Here is an 18,380-nt window from a genome sequence, read left to right as displayed (position 1 = left end):
TCATTTCAAACCACAACTATTTCTCATTAATACTAAGAGTAACAAACAAAATAGTCTTAGAAATTCTACTCTGCTAGCCCAAAGAACAGAAAAGTCTTCAACAAACTATCGTCAATTGTTTAGTTCAACACAATTCATCTTCCAGTTCTAGAATCGACTCCTCTCAAAATTCCTATAAAAGACCACAGCGTATAAAATGGTTGGCCTCCATGACAATACTTTCAAAATATTAGGGGTTAAATACCAAGTATCATTAGCTTTCCTTATGTTAAATCTGTGATGGTAAGTTTTAGTTTTAAAATTTATTTGTATTCTTGAGACAGGGTCTTGCTCTGTCACTCAGGCCAGAGTACAGTGGCACCATCATGGCTCACTACAACTTTACTCCTGGGCTCAAGCAACCCTCCACGTAACTGGAACTATAGGCACATGCCACAATGCCTGGCTAATTTTTAAATTTTTTGTAGAGACAGAATCTCGTATTGTTGCCTAGGCTGGTCTCAAACTCTTGGTTTCAAGCGATTCTACTGCCTCAGTCTCTCAAAGTGCTGGGATTACAGGCATGAGCCATCACACCTAGCCTTGATGGTGTTTTAATTCATAGATCTAGTTCAAGATTCTCTCTTGAGAATGATCCTCTATCTCCTAAGTTTAACATCTCTAAACCAAAAGACTTTTTTCCAATACAAGAGCTACACATTTCTTTAAGGATGCTATAATTTTCTAAGTTTAACTCCAGCTCTCCAACCTGTGCACTAAACTAACCCTCACCCTGATTATCTTAAGTCAATTGAGAGTTAACCCTTCTTCTCCACAGAGTCACAAAAATCACTTCAAAATGTGAGTAATCCCTTCAGATGGACCATGAATAGAGAATACAATGCTGGATCAAGTTGTATGTTGGGCTTCCACTGGTGACCACATAAATCACAAAGCTTCTGACCCCTCCCAGTAACTAGGACCTCTCCTTCACTAACATACACCTGCAGCTTCTCACATCTCACCAATTTCATTTTGGCCTCATGCTTCTGCTAATGGTCTACCAATACTAATCCTAATTTTTTCCTCCTATGACTAAAGAAATAAAGGCTGGACACATGCCACTGCACATGCCCATTCTCCCCTCCCTGGCACCTTAAGCTCTTTCACTGGCTAATATTGTGGGCCTCTATCAAATGGAGAGAAAATAAAGATGTCAAATGTGAACTACAGAAACAAACTGTGTGAGTTTAAATACTGTACAAGTCACTTAACTTCTTTAAGCCTTTCAACCTCATGTGTAAAATGGGCATAATAATAGTACTATATCTACCTTATAGAGTTATTAGAAGAACAAATGAGTTAACATATGTAAATAAAATAGAACAATGTCTCACACAGAATAGACAATATACCACTAGTCTGTAGCTGCAAGAGGACAGGACATTTTATTCTGTTCACCAAGCTTCAAGAACTGTGCCAAGAATATGGCAGATAGTTTACACATTTTGCTAAATGAATGAGTCCGCAACTGATACAAGATCTTCTTCCCACTCCTCCACATCCCTCACTCATACTATAGGTCCTTCCAGAATCACTCACTCCCTAAGTCTTTCAGACACACCATAGGAAACTTGAATTTGTACCTCTACCAAAATTTTAGAAATCATGGGCCCTAAAAATCTCTCTGAAATAAATAGTAGAAATTGAAAACTCTAAATCCTTTAAAGTCAAGAATCTCTCATATAGTGCAAAATGTGACTTGATTAATTTTTCTAAACCAATTTTGCCAAGCCCCTGCTGTTCAAATATTTTTAGTAGTTTCCACATATACAGCATAGACAAAAATTCAATATTCTGGCCGGGCGCGGTGGCTCAAGCCTGTAATCCCAGCACTTTGGGAGGCCGAGGCGGGCAGATCACGAGGTCAGGAGATCGAGACCATCCTGGCTAACACGGTGAAACCCCGTCTCTACTAAAAATACAAAAACTAGCCGGGCGAGGTGGCGGGCGCCTGTAGTCCCAGCTACTCAGGAGGCTGAGGCAGGAGAATGGCGTAAATCCGGGAGGCGGAGCTTGCAGTGAGCTGAGATCTGGCCACTGCACTCCAGCCCGGGCGACAGAGCAAGACTCCGCCTCAAAAAAAAAAAATTCAATATTCTTAACCTGGTTCTAAAAGTCCTCCTCAATAGATTCTATTTTCCTTCCTCAAACTTTGTCTTTGGCTTTGTCTATAAGAAACTTCTGTTCCTTGGAAAGTTTCTACCACCGTGCCTCTGCTCAAAATATCCCCATACCCGTAACTTCCTACTACCACTTCCTTCACTTAAAAACAAACCAACCCAAAACCCTTTCCATTCCTAAGGCAAAGCATCTTGCGCACACCCTCCTGCAACCCCTCTTACTTCCTCTAGACAAGCCCACAGAAATCAGGAACCACATCTTATACATGATAGTATCCAGTGCAGTATAGAACACAAAATGCTGAGAAAATTTTCATTAAAATGGTTTACTGATTTAAATATTTATTGAGCCTATTCATAGCATAAAGTTCTATCATGTTTCAGACATAAACGCTCAATAAATTTACTACTCATTTTATAACATAATACTCCATTAAAAACAACTTAGCTAACCGGAAATAGCAGTTATGGGGACAATCTAGTTTACCACAATTAAATGAATTTTTAAAGAACTTCTTTGAAAACACCATATCCAGGCCGGGCACAGTGGCTCACGCCTATAATCCCAGCACTTTGGGAGGCCAACGTGGGCGGATCACCTGAGGTCAGGAGTTTGAGACTAGCCTGGCCAACATGATAAAAGCCTGTCTCTACTAAAAATATAAAAAATTAGACAGGCGTGGAATGAGATGCCTATAATTCCAGCTACTCAGGAGGTTGAGGCAGGAGAATCGCTTGAACCCCGCAGGCGGAGGTTGCAGTGAGCCATCATTGTGCCACTGCACTCCAACCTGGGCAACAAGAATGAAACTGTCAAAAAAAAAAAAAAAACCACCACATCTGAAGACAACTCATAGTTTCATATAACTCAAAAGGGTGTGTGTGTGTGTGTGTGTGTGTGTGTGAGAGAGAGAGAGAGAGAGAGAGAGACAGAGAGAAACAGAAAGATGGGGGGAGGAGGGAGGGAGGGAGGGAGGGAGGGAGAGAGAGAGAGAGAGAGAGAGAGAGAGAGAGACAGAGAGACAGAGAGAGAGAGAGAGAGAGATGACAGAGAGGAGGTCAATTGAGAAATACTTTTTTCTACTGTGGTCAGGCACAGTGGCTTACGCCTGTAATCCCAGAACCTTGGGAGGCTGAGGCGGGCAGATCACTTGAGCTCAGGAGTTCAAGACCAGCCTGGCTGACTTGGTGAAACCCCATGTCTACTAAAAATACAAAAATTAGCCGGACATAGTGACACACACCTGTAGTCCCAGCTATGCAGGAGGCTGAGGCACCAGAATCAATTTAACCCCAAGAAGTGGAGGTTGCAGTGAGCTGAGATGGTGCCACTGCCCTACAGCTCTGGGCAACAGAGCAAGACTGGCTCAAAAAAAAGAAAAGAAAAGGATTTTTTTCTTCTATTATTTGGAACCTACTGTTTCAATTATCTTCATAATACAGGCAAGGTACTAGTTAACAGAAAGAATAAATAGGTGGAATTTGGAAACAATCTGTAAGACTATACGCTGCTTATTTGATATTGAGTAAACTTTTACTGACCACTTTCTTGATTTCTGCTAATAAAATAGCTCTACAGATTCTCACCTTTTGCTTTTAATATAACTACTAAAATTCCTGAACTTTCCCATATAACTGTAAATCTTCAATAATTAATAAAAAGGAATCTTTTTAGAAACACAAAGGAAATTAACCTCTCTGCTCTTGCAGCAGAGAAAAACATTATTAGTTTCATAAAAATAGTTCAAAGGATTGATCTGATAAAGTGTTAAATTGAGAACACGGGCCAGGAGCAGTGGCTTATGCCTATAATCCCAGCATTTTAGGAGGCTGAGATGGGAGAAATGCTTGAGCTCAGGAGTTCAAGACCAGCCTGGGCAACACAGTGAGACCCTGTCTCTAAAAAAAAAAAAAAAAAAAAACTTTAAATATTTTTTTTAAAGAGAACATCCACTTGAATCTTACCTCCTGTGCACAACCTGTAAATATTCATTTTGTCTGCAATTTGTTAAAAAGAATCTGTCCATGAAAGCGTTGTTTGAACAAAAGAGTTCCATCGTTAAGACTACAGACTAAACATATTGCCATTTTCTATATAATGTTGAAAGATAAACCTGTAATTCTGGGTCACTGTCTTACTTGATAATTTGTTACCCTGTAACAATGTTGCAATTAACATTTACCTTTCTTTTTTTTTTTTTTTTTTTTTTTTTTTGAGACAGAGTCTCACTCTGTCGCCCAGGCTGGAGTGCAGTGGCCGGATCTCAGCTCACTGCAAGCTCTGCCTCCCGGGTTTACGCCATTCTCCTGCCTCAGCCTCCCGAGTAGCTGGGACTACAGGCGCCCGCCACCTCGCCCGGCTAGTTTTATTTTTTTATTTTTTTATTTTTATTTTTTATTTTTTTAGTAGAGACGGGGTTTCACCGTGTTCGCCAGGATGGTCTCGATCTCCTGACCTTGTGATCCGCCCGTCTCGGCCTCCCAAAGTGCTGGGATTACAGGCTTGAGCCACCGCGCCCGGCCAACATTTACCTTTCTTATTTAGAAGTCCTTCAGTACCCTGACTGTTTTAGTCCCTCCTCAAAGTAGCCTTTCTAGCTGTCAGACCTTTCCTGAGAGAGAGCGAGCAATATATTATGTACTATTCTAGGTAATGACTAGATAGATAATGGGCAACAAGAGTGAAACTGCCACAAAAAAAAAAAAAAAAAACAAAAACTGGAAATGCCAAACACCAGAAAGAGACCTCTTCCATCATACTTATTCACAACAGAATATGAGGAAAAAATTTCAAATGGAAGGATCTACATTTAACTAACATGACTTGAAGAAATCATAATAACAGGCAAGGTATTATGGCTAGTTAAGGATAAAACAACATAAATGTTAAGTGTGCAACATTAAGAAAAGCAAAAATCTGAGTTAAAATGGTTTCATTTGGCAATTTCATATCTGAAAACTCAATATACCTTATATAAAACAGCATTATTGATCATCTCAAATTTACAGTGTAACTAATATGAAAAGAAGACAATTTGCTTACCCGTTTTATTGTCAAAAAATTTGATGTGTCTATCTTCATGAGCAGTTATTGTAACAGGAAGTGTGGGATGACTTACTACTCTGTTGATATGATTATTAGATTGTAAACCTGAAAAATAAAGGAAGACAATACGTTAAAATTCAAACTTTTAATAAGAAGTTGGATAATGGCCTTTTTAATCATGCTAAAATATAAAAATCATTAAAAACTAAACCTTTTGCATAAAACAAAAAATCTGACAACGAAACAAGGACTCCTTGATTTTTTAAAAATAAACATTTACGTTATTATGTCCTATAATATAGACTGTACTAGGCTCAAATTTAGAAAAAATGAGAAGTGTTTTAATGCAGCCCTTTATTATAGGTAGTTTAGAATTTTTAAAAGATCTACAATTATTACTACTAATAAACAGTCCATATAAGAGTTATAAGCATTTAAAGAAGGGAAACATTCACAATTGCTAGTTAGATGTTTGTAAGGAACAACCCCCCATCCTACCTACACTGACAAAAACAAAAAAACAGAAAACTGGAATTAATGCTCTTTAAAGATGAGATTTTTTTCTTTTCCAGTAAGCTCTTACTAACTTTTTATTAAAGATGAGGGAAAACAGAGAAATATCAAAACAAATAAATGGGGGAAAAATCCTCAACATTAATAGACCTTAGATCATTCATTCTGCATGTGTACCGCAACTCATATATTACACCTAAACACAGAAAAAAATATGTATATATAGCTATCTATGTAGGGTAATTTAAAAAATAGGTTTGAGGAGATACTGGGAAAGAAACTTAGAAAATAATTTTGGTTTAAGACCTGACCATGGCACCATGTAAATATTTTACATAATTACAAAGCAATTTTTTTTTTAAAGAGACAAAGTCTCACTCTGTCGCCTAGGCTGGAGTGCAATGGTGCAATCACAGCTCACTGTAACCTTGAACTCCTGAGCTCAAGTGCTTCTGCTTCAGTCTCCAAAGCTAGGACAACAGGCACACATCACCATGCCCACCTAATTTTTTAAGCTTTTGGTAGAGATGGGGCTTTACTATGTTACCCATGCTGGTCTCTACTCCTAGCCTCAAGCTATCTTCCTGCCTTGGCCTCCCAAAGTGGTAGGATTACAGGCATGAGCCACTGCGCCCAGCCAACAGTTGTTTTTCTAAAAGAAATTAATGAAAATCAAAAGTAAAATTAAACAAATGAACTTAAGTATATCCAACTGGTGGTATAACTACAAAGGAAGGAACTATTCCAAGTGACTTTAAAGCACAGACATTAGATGGTATATCGCTAGTGAAATATACCCTAATTACAAAGTTTTATTATCAATATTCAATCTTTTCATGCTAATGGTATTATTACTGAGACAATTCTGTGTATACTGTGGGTGGGGTAAATAAAGTAAGAAACAATTTTGTTGAGAACCAAAATAAATCTGAATTTGAATTGGAAGTATTTTACTGTTTAAAAAATGCTTATTTCTTAGCTCTGTACATTGAAAGAGTCTAATGCAATGAACAACCCAGGAGCCATGAAGACCATGAGGATCAACTCAGCAGCCTAGCACCCCAACTGTAGTCTCAAATGCCATTTCCCACTAAAAGAAACCACAAATCCTTAAATAAATAGCTGATTTCAGATCTAGGGCACAAAATGAACAAGATGAACCTAGCACATCTTGTCATATGTCATATGAGGAAGCTATCAACAACTACCAAGGTCATGGCAAAAGGACTCAGGAGCCAACCTCAGCCCCACTGAATAAGCCCCACTGGCCAAAATGAAAGGATGTGAACAGCAATAAATAAAGATAATACCTGCAATGGATTGAAACACATCAAATACATTATATCCATGAGAGAGTACGATAATACCAAAAACACCACCCAAGACAAACTGGTCACCTTTAGAGGGTGATAGCAAACCAACTCATTATTTTGAAAACTGGTAAATAAAGGGGAAAACCAAAACCCAATAATTTATCTTGCCTCTCCTTAATACACACTAACTCCAAGGTAACCAAATTATTGATAAGGAGATGTTCTTTTCTATAGGAATAATCTAGCTAATAAATGGAGAGGGAATGATAAAATTAGAAAATCAGTTTTCAATAGAAAATGAATGAACCCAAGCAATAATCCAGACTTAAAACATCACAAAAATAAACAACCAGAAAATACTTACCTCTGATAAAAAGCTTACAAATTACTTGTGAAGTAAAGTTGCCAAAAACATTTTAAAATTTTAAAAGAAAAAAACAGTGAACCTGAATTTGAGTAAGTCTTTAGATCTATAATCAGTTCACAGGAGAATTGTGAATAGAAATAGAGAAGCACATTAAATAATACAGGTATGCAACTAGCAAAATTCAGACTGTAGGAAACTTCACAAGACAAAGTAGCCAATTTCTTCAATTTAAAAAAAAAAAAGGAACATAAAAGAGATGAAGGGGAATCTATGGATGAAGAGAGACCTGAGAGACCTATCAACCAATTGCAATACACAAATCTTATGCGATCCTTATCTAAATAAACTGTAAAACACATACCACATACCACATGTATAATACTGGGCATTTATAGATAGGTATTAAAACTGAATGATGAGTACATTAGGTTCATTATGTTATTTTCTCTACTCTCACCTTCATATTGCTCTAGTCATTCCTCTTTTCCCATACGTCCGCCCAAACTTTTAAGCAAAATTTGAAGAAATAGCAGAAATAATATAAATAAGTATAACTAACATTATGAAACTATTTTGCCATCCTAAATTCAAATAGTGAAAACATTAAAATTAGCTAAAAGATCACCCTCTACTGTGTAATAACCCTTTTTAAGGTTTCAAAGAAACTCCATGAAAACTTACCAGAATCTACCTGTGATGAAAGTATCACCAATGACTGTGATGTTTCTAAATCATAAATTACGGCACTACCAGTGTTGAAAGAGGTTACCATATGAGCTGGATCACAGCCTATAAAGTCAACTGATGTAGGTATTCCATGCTCTGAAATGAGCCCAAAGCCAGACAATGTAAACAAAGTAAAATTCTATGAAATCTCTACTTTTCTAATCAGAAAAGGGAATTCAAATAATCTTGAAATACTGTTAATAATGAAAAGGAATACAACTGTGTCAGGATGGTAAGATAAGAAATATCTTTTCCTCAATTATTTAAAAAATATATAGCATTCTATTTAATATTATAAGAAAAATATAACTACAGAGCTCATAAAGAGTAAACACATGCAAAAGTTATTTCTTCTATTACACATTTTCTTCTAAGGGATTAAATAAAATCCTAGTCTTTTGGCCAACTTGCCAATAATACTTCTTACTGTAAAATGATAAATTAGCATTCTCACATAACTGTTCTGGCAGACTGGTTCACCTGTCAGAGATCTGTAGGCCTTATCAAGGAGCTAATACAAGTCAAATTCTTGGACTCATGAAAATGGCTTGGACTCTGGAATCAGCTGATGCAGTAAATTTAAAACGGCCTGAGCAGCAATTTCTCTCTTTAACATACTAAAACTAGCCAGATCAATGCACAATTAGACGAAATATGGAGCCAAGCTATTAACTATCTAGATGAAGCCAGAAACAAATATCTAAATCAATTCTTACCTCTAAAGCTTGGATAACTGAAAATTAGTACCACTAAGGTGTCTAAGAGACACAAAATTATACATTTACTACTCACCTAAAATGTTTTAAAATAATATGTATTTTTACATACAAATAAAAGGTCTAATTTAAAAAATTAAAAGCGGGGCACGGTGGCTCACGCCTGTAATCCCAGCACTCTGGGAGGCTGAGGTGGGCAGATTACAAGGTTAGGAGATCGAGACCATCCTGGCTAACATGGTGAAACCCCGTCTCTACCAAAAATACAAAAAAATTAGTTAGGCATGGTGGCAGGCAACTGTGGTCCCAGCTACTTGGGAGGCTGGGGCAGGAGAATGGTGTGAACCCGGGAGGCGGAGCTTGCAGTGAGCCAAGATCGCGCCGCTGCACTCCAGCCTGGGCAACAGGGCGAGACTCCATCTCAAAAAAAAAAAAAAAAAAAAAAAAAAAAAAATTAAAAATGACTTGGAAAATAAGACCAGTAAATGTCTTCAAAAAGTAAACTGGTTAAAGCCTTTTTAAATAGAAAATATTTAAAAGTCATGAAAATAACCCAATTTGTACTTTTCCAGTTAGGGGTTCAGTGATTATGGCTGGACTACTCAACTAGTGTGCTCAGGGTCATGGAACACATGGTTTATAGGTATGCTTGAGACTGTGATCCCTTCAGTCTTTGTGGGTAGTCATCTGGAACAGATGGTGTGCCTCCTGTTGTCCCTATGAGTATCCTCATTTGTCTATTCCACTATTATATACAAGTAGTTTTACATTTTTAAAAAATTGAACACAAAAAAGGTAAAAAAGAACTGCACTACGGGATACAGTTGCAAAGCACTTCAAAAAAAAATGAGTAAAAAGATTATCCTAACTTTTACAAAATTATTTCAATATATCTCTTTGGAGCAGTAAAGAAATAAATCAATTACTTTGTCCTTTATGTATTCCAAATTTTTTAAAAAACGAACTTTTCTCACAGATGCAAAATTTACTTACTTTTATCTCCATTGTAAGTGCAAATACATGGCAATTTTTCTTGTGGATTCCATAACCTAACAGTGCCATCTGCTGAACAAGACAGTAATTGATTTTTTATGCTACTATAAGCAAGACCCCAAACTGCATCTGTATGACCAACTAAAGTGCCAGCTAGAACATTTGGCTCTGGAGAAAAAACAAACAAAAAATCAGGTAAAAGAAGTTTAAAAGAAACGTTGATACATAAAGAAAACTTACTATATAACTAAGTATAAAGAACACAACATAAATTTAGGCCATAAGAAGATAGACCAAAGTGTACATAGTGGCTACATCTAAGAGTAGAATTATGGCCTATTTTTATCCCCTCCTCCCATCAACATTTTTCTGTATTTTCACCATTTTCTATAAAGGAACATGTGCTTTTTTAAAAAAACAGCTTTTTTGAGATACAGATATAATTTACATACCATACAACTCACTCATTTAAAGTGTATAATTCAATGATTTTTGGTATGTCGCTCACAGATTTATACAACCATCATGACAATCAATTTTAAGACACTTTCATCACTCATTAGTCACTTCCCCCAATTCCTCCTCCCCACCTTTTCACAAGTCTAGGTAACAACTAATGCTCTGTCTCTATAGATGTGTCCTATTATGAACAACTTCTATAAATGGAATCATACAATATGTGGTCTTTTGTGACTGGGTTCTTTCACTGAGTATGTTTTCTTTTTTTCTTTTTGAAATAGGGTCTTGCTCTGTCACCCAGGCTGGAGTACAGTGGCACAGTCACAGTTCACTGCAACCTTGACCTCCTGGTCATTGAACATGTTTTCAAGGTATTTATCCATGTTGGAGCATGTATCAGTACTTCATTTATTTTTAGTGCCAAATAATATTCTGCTGTGTGGATATACCATATTTTATTTATCTGTTCCTTAACTGACAGACATTTGACAGCTGATAACAATGAGCATAATCTGACAATCCTGTTTTTCTAGTAAACTCCTCCCACTTTGCATGAATGCTTATCATCTCCACAGTTCTCACAGCTCCCAACCTCTCTTCTACATGACTATGCCTCATACTTCACTGAGAAAACACAGCATTCAAATAATGCTGTATGTTTCTTATCCCCCATCTTCTTGCTGCCTAATATATAAATGATTAGTGTCTAAAGGTATCTTCTCCTAGCTTCCAGATACAAGCAAGGAATCTGTCCTCCATCCTATCAAGGGCTAGTACCAGATGTCACTAACTTGCTGTAATGTTTACTGCTTCTCTACTACACAAATTCTCCTCCTTGGGATCATTACTACAGTGGAAAAAAAACTTGTTCACAGAATCTCCTCAACAAAAAATCTTCATTAATCCTACCCTACCACCCCTTCTACTCAGCAGTAGAAATATGCTTTTCACTTCCTGTTTACTCTTCAAATCACTCCAGTTTGGTTTCTGATACCATTACCACACCAAAACAATCCTTGCTAATGATGATCCCTATACTATCAAATTTAATACTTTTCTTTGATGATACAAAACATTTTGTTGTTGCTCCCACTATATTGCTTTTCATCCATATAGTCTGACATGAAAGATTATCCAGAGGTCCCTTCATCCTTCAGTCTTAGCTCCAGCATCCAAACTCTATCTGGCCAAGATGTGGGTGACCTGCTGGTCACTTATAAAAGGGAAACTTTATATCATATTATTAGAACTCTCAGTAACATTTGAAAGTACAGACTGCTTCTTTCTTCTCAAAATGGGTTTCTTCTTTAGTGTGCTTCCATGATTTCACACACTCTCCTGCACTTCCGTCTGTCTTTTGGGTCATACCTCCTCAGTTTCCTTTGTTGGCTCTCTTGCTCCAGTCACCCTCCCAGTGTCAGAATTACGAGGACTTTAGTCCCAGGTTGTCTTCTCTTCTTACATTAAACAATACACTCTCCCTGAATTGCCCATTCTTACTTATAGCTTAATGTATCATCTGTATAGAGAAGAGTGTCCATGTTTTTAACTTCAATCGAGACCACTTTGGGCTCCTTAGTTGTGTATTACCTACTTGATACTGTCATCCTTTAACATGCCTAAAATCTGAACTCACCATCTTAAATCTCCTTACACCAGTTCTGTCCCCGTTTCAATAAATGCTCCCATCACAATGCTCAGTTACTCACATCAAACACTCAGGACTGGTGATGAAAATGTTCTGAAATTAGTGATGATGGCTGTACAACTTTGTGAACACAGTAAAAACTACTGAAATGTAGACTTAATTTTTAATTTTTTTTTAAAGATGGGGTCTTGTGGCTGTGCATAGTGGCTCATGCCCATCATCCCAACACTTTGGGAGGCTGAGGCAGGCGGATCACTTGAGCTCAGGAGTTTTAACACCACCCCGGGCAACAAGGTCACCATTTCTACAAAAAATACAAAAATAGTGGAGGTGGTAGCTCACACCTGTGGTCCCAGCTCCTCAGGAGGATGGCTTGGGCCTGGGAGGCGGAGGTTGCAGTAAGCCAAGATCACACCACTGCCCTCCAGCCTAGGAGACAGAGCGAGACCCTGTTTCCAAAAAATAAAATAAAATAAAAGAGAGAGAGAGAGAGAGAGAGAAAGAGAGATTGGGTCTCACTCTTTTGCCCAGGCTGGAGTACACCGGCACCATCATAGCTCACTACAGCCCTGACTTCCTACACTCAAGTGAATCTCCCAGCTCAGCCTCCCGAGTGTCTGGGACTATAGGCACGTGCCACCACATCTGGCTAATCTTTAAATTTTTGATAGACATGAGGTCTCACTGTGTTGCCCAGGCTGGTCTTGAACTCCTGGCCTCAAGTGATCTTCCCACTTCGGCCTCCCAAAGTGGTGGGATTACAGGAGTGGGCCATTGTGTACAGTCTGAACCGTATACTTTAAAAGGGTGAATTTTATGATATGTAAATTATATCTCAATAAAGCAGTTAAACACATACAATCAAATTAAGCGTCACTCACCCATCACTTTATCTACTCAACATAATTTATCAAAAAATCCTGTCTGTTCTACCACTCTCCCTCAGTTTATCTTAAAACCACTTCTAACTGCTCTGCTACCACCACTCTAATCTTGGCAATATCGTCTGTCACCTAGTTTACTAGACTACTATATGACAGCAGCCTCCTAACTGGTATTTCTCTTTCCACTCTTCTCACCCCCAATTTATTCTTCTCACAACAGACACATGCACCTTTTTAAAACCTTACATTTATCAGATAACTTTCTGGCTTAAAACTCTTTACTGAAAGTTTCCTTTTATCCTTCAGATTTTGGCTTGAATCTCATTATTTTAGAAAGACCTTTCTTGACTAACTCTTCTAGAGAAGGTTCTGCCTGTTACTCCCTCTCACAGTACTCTATCTTCATATCATTTATCACAATTTGTAACCATACATCCCATCCCTTTGCTTATTTATGTCTCTACTTTCCATTAGACAATCTTATTCCTTGACATAGTGCTTACCACAATGCCTAGCTAATGTAGGCACAAAGTGGTGTTAAATAAAAAGAACAAAGAGTTCATAAACATTTTGTTTTAATATAATTATTGATAATGCCCTTACAAATATATTTGAACAGAGGTACAGGTAGGTGTTTCTGTAGAACACATTTCTAAAAGCTCCATTTGTAAGTCAAAGGAGGTTTCTTTTCTTTTTCTTTCCATTTTGAAATTAAAAATGTTTTTGTATATAAGGGCTAAGAATAACAAAAACATTTTTTGGCTCCAAAAAGTTTTAATGATTTACACCCTTGCTGTTGGTTCCACTGTCTTTTGCTAATATTTTTAAAATATGTAAACTATTTCTTAAGTTCAAAACTTTGTTACTTAGAATATATTTTGTTTCCTTCTCCTTTTTGTAACTACTACCTAAATTAACACTTTAATTAATACAGCTTTTTTTTTAACAACAGAGAAAGTATCAATTCATAGGCTTAAATACCCATGGCATGACATTTCCTAATTTTTCTCTTTAATAAAGCAATTTATTAGCAAATGGAAGAACTAAATGAGGTGACTAGCATAGGTTTAAATAACCTTGTAATCCTATTTGAGGTATTTACTTTTGTCAGCTCCATTCAGTTAAAAAAAAATACATTTTGATCCTTTTACTTACCATACGTATCATATGGATCCACAGTAGGACTGGGCATATTCCACCACTGGATGGTTGCATCAATACCACCGCTGAAACACTGTTCTCCATTAGAACTAATAGCTAATGACAGAACAGGGCCACTATTGTAGGAAGAGAAGAAAAAAAAATTACTGATAAATTCTAAGAAGAAACTCAAGTCTCCATTCCCCCAACCTCTGAATTTATGTAATATCTAAAAACTGTTTTAACAGAACATGTACATATGAATAGTACTTTTTTTTTTTTTGGAGATGGGGTCTCACTCTGTCACCAGCCCAGACTAGAGAGCAGTGGTGATCTCAGCTCACTAAAACTTCCGCCTCCCAGGTTCAAGCGATTCTCCTGCCTCAGCCTCCCGAGTAGCTGAGACTACAGGCGCATGCCACCACGCCAAGCTAATTTTTGTATTTTGTGGTAGAAATGGGATTTCACCATGTTGGCCAGGCTGGTCTCGAACTCCTGACCTCAAGTGATCTGCCCACTTCAGCCTCCCAAAGTCCTGGGATTACAGGCGTGAACTACTGCATCTAGCCTGAATGGTACTATTATATTCATATTTTCACCAATACAATTATTAAATAGCTATTATTCAAGTAATACATCTTTTCTAATATAAAGCATTGAGAAAATTACAAGGTTTGAGGACTGATAAATAATATTTAACAATAAGTATGATTATTAATTAAATACCAATTCAGTAAAACTTACATGTGGGCCCTAAATGTGTAGATAGGCTCTACATCTAAAGAGGCACTCCTAAAAGAGGGGGAAAAAGGGCAGGGGAAGAGAAGGCAATTAAATAACTATAAATCACTGGTTGATATTAAAAAGTCATTAGATCAAATGTGTGCATTAAAGATATACAACAATAATGAGGAATAATTACTTATATTAGCAAAATTAGAAGAAATACACCAGGCTAATATTAAAATACTTGCTTTTTGGCAGGAACTGTTTTTTGCAGGTTCCAGAGTTTCAGGGTATGGTCCTCAGAAGCAGTAACCAGCACAGGTTCTACAGGATGAAAAGCTAATGCCCGTACTCCATCAAAATGGCTACGTAGTGTATACTTGGGATTCCATGTCTTTCGAAAGGCATCTTTATTAGCAGGCAACTAAAAGGAAAAAGCACAATATTTAGTGGTAAAAGTAGTAAACTGGAAGGCATGTGGAGTGTTTATTCATTTCTTTTTGGTGTGTTTAACACATATATTTAAAACTGTTTGGCTAAAATGTCCAGTGGAAATTTAATGTACCTTTAAAACTTCCTAAAAAATCTTTATCATTTAATAATTACTCAGAATAATTTCATTTGCCTTACAAATAGCCTAGATCAAATGCAGAGTTCTTTAGTCTGTTTATACCTATCAAGTTAAACCCAAAGCTCCTATTAAATGTCAGATGAGAACAAAATCATCATTGCTACCACTGCTGCAATACTTTACATGAAAAATAATTACATATTACAAATATCCAACGGTACAGTATTAACAGTAAAGTCATTTAGGAAATGTATTAACGTGAAATTTTTAAAGGCAGCAAGTTAAGGTACTTTCTGGAAGTCTGAACTAAAGACCCTTTAAGAATATTTTTAATCCCATTTTCGTAATTCTTGGTATTGACAGAGGTTTATCTTTTTACCTTCACATTTCTCCATCTGTAAAGACAGGCTGTGAAACCACTTCTAAAGCAGTCAAAAGTTTACTGGAATTTAGTTGCTTATGTATTTTAAAAAATATATTAATGAGAATAATCCAGCCCACCAAAGGCTGTCTCTAAAAAGCATGCTAACGTTAAGTATAAAATGTAGAAAAAAGAAATTCATTATAAAAAGAAAAAAATTGCTGAAAAACTGCAATTAACATAAAGATCTAACAGGTATAGTTAACTCTCAATTGAAATATTAATGTCTAGAAAAATTAAATCCAAGACAAGTTTCACCTCTAACACTGGACTCCCTCCCCATCCCCCCTTCCATCCACTCCCCATCCCTCTAATGGAGTTAAGTATTCAGGAAATGATGCAAGCTAACTTTAAAATGTTCAGAAACTTTAAAATATTTCCTTAAGAAAATAAAAGTTCAAAAATAAAACATGCTTTTTAAGAAGTATTCTGAAGGCAAATATGTGATTCAGGTTATTTTTTTTCTTGTTAACACCAAAATATGGTTTAATTTGAGATAATTGAGAGTTGACTACTCAAGATGTATTTATTGACCAATATATTAATCATCTCAAACTTCTAGTTAATCCACCAAAATACCTAAAACAAAATTTAAATACCACAAAGAAAGTAGTTATAAAAGAAAAACTACATGTCACTTCAAATCAACACATTGACACAAACTTATCTTTTCCATGCACCTTGACATTAATTCTGTTTTATAAGTGATTCCAAAAAATAAGGAGCCTTCTATTAAATCATTAAAAAATTAAAAATAAAACTGCACTTACATCATAACTATAGTCTGCATCATTTGTTACCGTCAAGTCTGCAAGGTCTCCAAGGCCCAGTACACTTAACAAAACATCATCAGAACCCATAATAAATGACTTGCCTCCTCCAGATGGAAACGTTATTGGTTCAGCTATAAAGAACAAAACCGCTTCTTAAATGCTGAAAAATCATACAGTACAAGACAATATTGTGGGGAAAATTTAAGAACTTAACAGTTACAATATTCAGTAATATAATTACTTTTTATTTTCCCACTTCTACTCAAAAAATCCTGTTACTAAGCAGTGTTAAACAAATGTGTTGGAACTGTGGTGTAGTAACTGTCCACAAATAAAATGTGCACTAGATATATTATTCTGGGGTGGAAGTTGGGGCACAAAAGCTTTACCACTTCAAAATTAAATCTCTTATCACTTCAGTACAATTATAACTATAGTTTACATGTTAAATAAGAAATAGGACAAATTTTGATTAAATAATGGAGTTAAAAATCAGATTTTTGCTATTCATGGGGGGAAACCTCTACCATGGACCTCAAGGACCTCAAAGTAGTCATACAGTATTTTTTAAATGTTAATAGGTTGTTGGTAAGTCCTTTTGCTTTCTAAAGAAGTACTAGGCATTCTAGTCCCTGATAAAAACTAGTACAAACACTGAAATGTAAATGGTTTACAGTCAGCTATATACTGTATCAGTTCACTAGAATGAAGCTTTAATTGTTCAGATTCCTTCAGTATCAGCAATGGTCTAGGAAAAAGTTCTTCCACCAACAACGTCAGTTTCCTTTCTATAAAGAGGTTAATCCATGTGGTCTTCAGAACATCTTCCTGCTTTATTTATTTATTTATTTATTTATTTATGTATTTATTTAGAGACAGAGTCTTGCTCTGTCGCCCAGGCTGGAATGCAGTGGTGCCATCTTGGCTCACTGCAACCTCCACCTCCTGGGTTCAAGCAATTCTGTCTCAGCCTCCCAAGTAGCTGGGATTACAGGTGCCAGCCATCACGCCCGGCTAATTTTTTGTTTTTAGTAGAGATGGGCTTTCACCATGTTGGCCAGGCTGGTCTTGAACTCCTGACCTCAAGTGATTCGCCCACCTCGGTCTCCCAAAGTGCTGGGATTACAGGCGTGAACCACCGCGTCCAGCCTGTCTTCCGGCTTTAAAGCTTTGACTATGATTTTTATTTTAATGTCCCATTCTAGTTACCATGACATTCTAAAATGAAGCAACTAATCTTGACCACAGAGTTTTAATTTCTGATCAGATGTGCCATTTCAATTTCAAACTAAACTCAGGTTGAGCTTCACTTAGATTTGTCGACTATATATCATGTGCATTATTACAGCTTTTCATGTTAATATTAGCAGTTCCAATTATTTAAAATGTGTTTTCCTTTCTATACATACTATTAACCAATTAAACTCTGCCATAATTGAATAACTATTATCTAAATATTTTGTTGTAACAGTCATAGTTTAAGCAACAACCTTCAATATCATTTCAAACATGCTTTGAAAGCAAAAAACTTAACATTAAGGTAACAAGGGAGAAATAAATCATTATAATATAAAACTCAATGTATCAAAACACACTTAAAATTCATGAGCAAATTTAAAAGGGAAACATACAAAAAATTAAGCTGATTGTCAATTTTTTTAAAATTCCCATGAAAAATGATATAAATATGCTACAGGAAACACAAGAGCTGTAATGAAACTTGACAGTCATCACTAACACTACTGGAAATAATTCTGAGAAGATATAATTCATATATGTATACTATGGCAAAATAAAATTCATCTTTATTTAAAACATCTTATTTTATTATTGTATCCTATCAAAGTAAGCTATATAATCTGACTTAACAGGGTTCTAAAATGCTGCTCTGATTCAGTTACTTGATCTAAAATGAATCTGAA

At 36.3% G+C, this 18,380-nt stretch overlaps 1 protein-coding gene across 4 annotated transcripts in view; it reads right to left on the bottom strand.

Annotated features, from left to right (window-relative positions):
* The window catches only part of STRN3 (striatin 3), a 137,289-nt gene that overhangs the window by 3,854 nt on the left and 115,055 nt on the right, over nucleotides 1–18,380 (bottom strand). For all 4 annotated transcript variants that reach the window (XM_033188343.1, XM_033188344.1, XM_033188345.1 and 1 more), the window contains 7 exons: nucleotides 16,456–16,589; nucleotides 14,942–15,117; nucleotides 14,712–14,759; nucleotides 13,983–14,104; nucleotides 9,837–10,004; nucleotides 8,083–8,223; nucleotides 5,206–5,313 (listed from right to left, as the gene is read on the bottom strand). In XM_033188343.1, the coding sequence (XP_033044234.1) occupies nucleotides 5,206–5,313; nucleotides 8,083–8,223; nucleotides 9,837–10,004; nucleotides 13,983–14,104; nucleotides 14,712–14,759; nucleotides 14,942–15,117; nucleotides 16,456–16,589 (897 nt within the window). The remainder of the gene's footprint in view (nucleotides 1–5,205; nucleotides 5,314–8,082; nucleotides 8,224–9,836; nucleotides 10,005–13,982; nucleotides 14,105–14,711; nucleotides 14,760–14,941; nucleotides 15,118–16,455; nucleotides 16,590–18,380) is intronic.

Source organism: Trachypithecus francoisi, unplaced genomic scaffold, assembly GCF_009764315.1.
Source record: "Trachypithecus francoisi isolate TF-2019V2 unplaced genomic scaffold, Tfra_2.0 Lachesis_group3, whole genome shotgun sequence".
NCBI lineage: Eukaryota > Metazoa > Chordata > Mammalia > Primates > Cercopithecidae > Trachypithecus > Trachypithecus francoisi.
This window is presented reverse-complemented; position numbering and strand designations above follow the sequence as displayed.